Source organism: Siphateles boraxobius, unplaced genomic scaffold (genome assembly GCF_051911475.1).
Source record: "Siphateles boraxobius isolate OS27281-9 unplaced genomic scaffold, OSU_SipBor_1 231, whole genome shotgun sequence".
Lineage (NCBI taxonomy): Eukaryota > Metazoa > Chordata > Actinopteri > Cypriniformes > Leuciscidae > Siphateles > Siphateles boraxobius.
This window is the reverse complement of record NW_027508846.1, coordinates 34,141-40,000: the sequence shown is the minus strand read 5'-3', so window position 1 is coordinate 40,000 and position 5,860 is coordinate 34,141. Positions and strand designations below refer to the sequence as shown.

The 5,860-nt window shown below is 38.8% G+C and overlaps 1 protein-coding gene and 1 long non-coding RNA gene across 3 annotated transcripts in view; both read right to left on the bottom strand.

Moving 5' to 3' along the window:
* Nucleotides 1-5,039, bottom strand: part of tmem39a (transmembrane protein 39A) — a 23,741-nt gene extending 18,702 nt beyond the window's left edge. Inside the window, exons 1-2 of one of the 2 annotated variants that reach the window (XM_077240443.1) lie at nucleotides 4,779-5,039; nucleotides 607-811 (exon numbers count right to left, since the gene is read on the bottom strand). In XM_077240443.1, coding sequence (XP_077096558.1) covers nucleotides 607-719 — 113 coding nt within the window. In that variant the 5' untranslated portion in view covers nucleotides 720-811; nucleotides 4,779-5,039. The remainder of the gene's footprint in view (nucleotides 1-606; nucleotides 812-4,778) is intronic. The other variant, XM_077240444.1, reaches the window with a different exon arrangement.
* LOC143748416 (uncharacterized) lies at nucleotides 2,518-2,876 on the bottom strand. The gene is made up of 3 exons (XR_013206784.1): nucleotides 2,836-2,876; nucleotides 2,648-2,764; nucleotides 2,518-2,571 (listed from the first exon to the last, which is right to left on the bottom strand). It is a non-coding gene; the product is annotated as an uncharacterized LOC143748416 (long non-coding RNA).
* Nucleotides 5,040-5,860: the final 821 nt, after the last annotated feature.

The following is a 5,860-nucleotide window of genomic DNA, read 5'->3' as shown; positions in this document are numbered from 1 at the left end:
CTTTATATATATACACACACACACACATTTATTCCACTATGATTATGATCTACACAATCACATATTTATGTTTTTGGTTCTTTAAAAAGCCAGAGGATGTGTTACATGCTGACATATCATGGAAATCCCGTGTGTAAATGCTTTAATCATGTGCTTCTACCGTCACAGAAAACATGAAAAGTGAAACACAGTAACTTTGTTCTGGTGAGTCTTTAGTGAGATGATCAATGTAACTCCACAACAACTACATAAATGTCTCCACTAACATTCAGAAACTCTTCCTGAGTCTCTCCGTAAGGCTGCACTCGCTACTGGTTATTCTGGGATTCTGGATGAGTGAGATTGGCCTGTTTTGTTATTGCTGGAGTTTCTGAAGCTCGTGTAAAGACTCCGCCCTCTTCTGAACAGAGGCGGAGCTGCAGCTCATTTGCATTTAAAGGGATGGGTGCGTTTTGGCTATAATAAATGATCTGGAGGGATTTTCATCTGAAATTTCACAGACACATTCTGGGGACACCATAGATTTAGGCTATATTACATCTTGTTAAAAGGGGCGTAATAAACTTAATTTCGTGGTGAAGAACGTCAGAAGCATCAGCGCCTCACCTGCAGCGAAGCCCTGCCCCATTGCTGAGGCCACCGCCCACCAGCGTCTGCAGCGACGGCAGCGCACAGCGGCTCAGCTGCTGTCTACTGGGACCCCTGCGGCCCCCGGGCATGACCTCCAGCGGCTCCCTGCGGCCCCGTCCTCACGTCTACACCAGCGGCTCCCTGCGGCTCCGTCACGTCTCGGCCCAAAGCTGCCCGGCCACTGCAGGACACAAGCCGAGGGTCAGGTCAGATACAGGGTTATGGCCCTGCTAACAAACGCAGCAGCCGGGCAAAAAATGATGTCCAATCACATGTTAACAGACAAAACTGCTGTAAAGTCACTCAACTCTCACTGAAATGTAGTAAGGTCAGAGGTCAGAGTGGGCAACACTCCTCTGATAAATAAGCATCTGACAGTTTTTCTGTTAAAACCGTTGCACCAAAAGAGGATGTTAAGTGCAATGAAGCTGAAGTTTGTAACAGCATTAAAATCACCTTATGATGCACAGATTACCAAGACTAGACTAACAGCTAACCTAGCACTACAATCAGACTAACTCATCAACTACACTTACAACCAGACTAATGACTAAATTAACACTTACAACCAGACTAACTCATCAACTACACTTAAAACCAGACTAACTTATCAACTACACTTATAACCAGACTAATGACTAAACTAACACTACAACCAGACTAATGACTAAACTAGTACAACAACCAGACTAACTCATCAACTACACTTACAACCAGACTAATGACTAAACTAGCACTATAACCAGACTAACTCATCAACTACACTTAAAACCAGACTAACTTATCAACTACACTTACAACCAGACTAATGACTAAACTAACACTTACAACCAGACTAACTCATCAACTACACTTAAAACCAGACTAACTCATCAACTACACTTATAACCAGACTAATGACTAAACTAACACTACAACCAGACTAATGACTAAACTAGTACAACAACCAGACTAACTCATCAACTACACTTACAACCAGACTAATGACTAAACTAGCACTATAACCAGACTAACTCATCAACTACACTTACAATCAGACTAATGACTAAACTAGCACTATAACCAGACTAACTCATCAACTACACTTACAACCAGACTAGTGACACAACTGACACACTTAAAACCAGACTAATGACTAAACTAGCACAGCAACCAGACTAATTCATCAACTACACTTACAACCAGACTAATGACTAAACTAGCACTATAAACAGACTAACTCATCAACTACAGTTAAAACCAGACTAACTCATCAACTACACTTAAAACCAGACTAATGACTAAACTAACACTTAGGCCTACAACCAGACTAATGACTAAACTAACACTACAACCAGACTAATGACTAAACTAGCACAACAACCAGACTAACTCATCAACTACACTTACAACCAGACTAATGACTAAACTAGCACTATAACCAGACTAACTCATCAACTACACTTACAACCAGACTAACTCATCAACTACACTTACAACCAGACTAATGACTAAACTAACACTTACAACCAGACTAACTCATCAACTACAGTTACAACCAGACTAATGACTAAACTAACACTTAAAACCAGACTAACTCATCAACTACACTTACAACCAGACTAACTCATCAACTACACTTACAACCAGACTAATGACTAAACTAACACTTAAAACCAGACTAACTCATCAACTACACTTACAACCAGACTAACTCATCAACTACACTTACAACCAGACTAACTCATCAACTACACTTACAACCAGACTAACTCATCAACTACACTTACAACCAGACTAATGACTAAACTAACACTTACAACCAGACTAACTCATCAACTAACACTTACAACCAGACTAACTCATCAACTACACTTACAACCAGACTAACTCATCAACTACACTTACAACCAGACTAACTCATCAACTACACTTACAACCAGACTAATGACTAAACTAACACTTACAACCAGACTAACTCATCAACCAGACTAACTCATCAACTACACTCACAACCAGACTAACTCATCAACTACACTTACAACCAGACTAATGACTAAACTAGCACTACAACCAGACTAATGACTAAACTAACACTTACAACCAGACTAACTCATCAACTACAATTACAACCAGACTAATGACTAAACTAACACTTACAACCAGACTAACTCATCAACTACACTTACAACCAGACTAACAACCAGACTAACTCATCAAATACACTTACAACCAGACTAATGACTAAACTAGCACTACAACCAGACTAACTCATCAACTACACTTACAACCAGACTAACTCATCAACTACACTTACAACCAGAATAATGACTAAACTAGCACTATAACCAGACTAATGACTAAATTAACACTTACAACCAGACTAACTCATCAACTACACTTACAACCAGACTAACAACCAGACTAACTCATCAACTACAATTACAACCAGACTAATGACTAAACTAACACTTACAATCAGACTAACCCATCAACTACACTTACAACCATACTAACTCATCAACTACACTTACAACCAGAATAATGACTAAACTAGCACTATAACCAGACTAATGACTAAACTAACACTTACAACCAGACTAATGCCGGGCGTACACCAAAGGATTTTCACAGTCCCAGACTAAAGACCGGCAGTCTTTAGGAATCTTACTGGAGTCTCGGCGCGCTCCCGTCGTCTCGATCGTTAAATGTGAGGTGATAATCTGCAGTCGGCGACCCGATTTATGCCAGTCTTTCTCTAGTCTTTCATATCAAACATGTTTGATTTTATCGCAAGTCTTTAGTCTGAGACTAAAAACTGTGAACCCAAGTCTTTAGATGTGAGCTGATAATCTTATAAAGTCTTTTCTAAATCTTTTCAAAGTCTTTAGGTGTACAGAAAGCATAACTCATCAACTACACTTACAACCAGACTAACTCATCAACTACAATTACAACCAGACTAATGACTAAACTAACACTTACAACCAGACTAACTCATCAACTACACTTACAACCAGACTAACTCATCAACTACACTTACAACCAGACTAACTCATCAACTACACTTACAACCAGACTAGCTCATCAACTACTCATCAACTACACTTACAACCAGACTAACTCATTAACCAGACTTACAACCAGACTAACTCATTAACTACACTTACAACCAGACTAACTCATTAACTACACTTACAACCAGACTAACTCATCAACTACACTTACAACCAGACTAACTCATCAACTACACTTACAACCAGACTAACTCATCAACTACACTTACAACCAGACTAACTCATCAACTACACTTACAACCAGACTAACAACCAGACTAACTCATCAACTACACTTACAACCAGACTAACTCATCAACTACACTTAAAACCAGACTAACTCATCAACTACACTTAAAACCAGACTAACTCATCAACTACACTTAAAACCAGACTAACTCATCAAATACACTTACAACCAGACTAGTGACTAAACTAACACTTACAACCAGACTAACTCATCAACTACACTTAAAACCAGACTAACTCATTAACTACACTTACAACCAGACTAACTCATCAACTACACTTAAAACCAGACTAACTCATCAACTACACTTACAACCAGACTAGTGACTAAACTAACACTTACAACCAGACTAACTCATCAACTACACTTAAAACCAGACTAACTCATGAACTACACTTACAACCAGACTAGTGACTAAACTAACACTTACAACCAGACTAATGAATTAACTACACTTACAACTAGACAATCGACTGAACCAAAATCACCCACAGACTAACAATATCAACTAACTAAATAACACATGAACTAACACTCAAGTCGAGTCCCTTCATTTATACAGCGCTTTTAACAATATGGACTGTTTCAAAGCAGCTTTACAGTGATAATAGGAAATTAAAGTAACAGAGGTGTTACACACACACACACACACACACACACACACACACACACACACAGACACACACACACTTTAAACAGAAACAGGAAATAAACAGAATCATTGGTCTGCAGCTGGTAAATGAACTATAACCCTGGCTGAACTAACGTTATATGAATATTGAGCTGATGTGCATTACTGTAAATGTTGACTGAACGTATGATTAATAACATTAACATTAATGAATAATTAAAGCAGCACTTACCGCACACCAATCATGAGCGCAGACATCAGTCACCTAAACTCTGTAACAACCACATTTGTTTCTCTCTCTCTGAAATAATGATACGGTGTAAAGTTTATGAGCGACAATGTGGGTATTGTGTTTCGTGTGTGTTGTTGCAGTCGCGCGCTGCTTTGTATTAACGGCCTTAAAATGCAAAACACAAAGTTGCAGAAGTTCCTCGCGCAGTTACACACCGACGTGGCAAACCGACGCTGCGTCACATGACGCCATCAGCCCCGCGACGCGTCTCAGGTGCACACTGCGCAGGCGCCGTGCACGCGCGCACACACACACACACAGTACACGCTGGGAACAGATGTCGCACTAAAACAATACAAAGTAACATTTAAATATTGTATTGCTAACTTCTATTTTGCTTTGTGGAACTGCCTTGCAAACATTCTTACTTTGCCAATGTGAGACAAATATGTTGCTCTGAATGTTCAAAGATGAAAACATGAAGGGATTGTGATGAGACTATGATCGGCTAATGGGTGGTTCTTCAACTACGGGCACTTTTGGCCTTGTGAACTTGAGGGGGAAAAGTGTTCAAATCAAAATTGTCCCAGTCTAACAGTTAAGTATAACTAGTCTAGTTTAATGATCCATAAGATAACGCACTTACATTATAAGACAAATGGGTGTTTTTTGACATATTTTCCGATCCGCACTGAACAAATGTCATTTCCATCACATGTAAATATTTGATTATTATTTTAAAATATTATGATATAGATCATTTCTTAACAGTGTAAGACCACTTTCACACATAGTATTACCAGTTTATACCTATATAGCAATTGCCATAGATTTGTGGCTTAAGTAAATTAATTGTCATGAGGCCCAAACACAAATCTTACATCCACCACAACCTGAAATATAATATTGGATTGGTTAGATACATTTAAGAAAAATAACTACTTGTGTTATTACATTAAGTGGACCATTATCCCATAAACTATGCAGAAGTTTTTAATGAGAGATTAGAATTTTGTAAATATTTTTAAAAAAGTTATGAGGGGGTGGAAATGACTGGGTGTTGTGGAAATGACTGGGTGTTG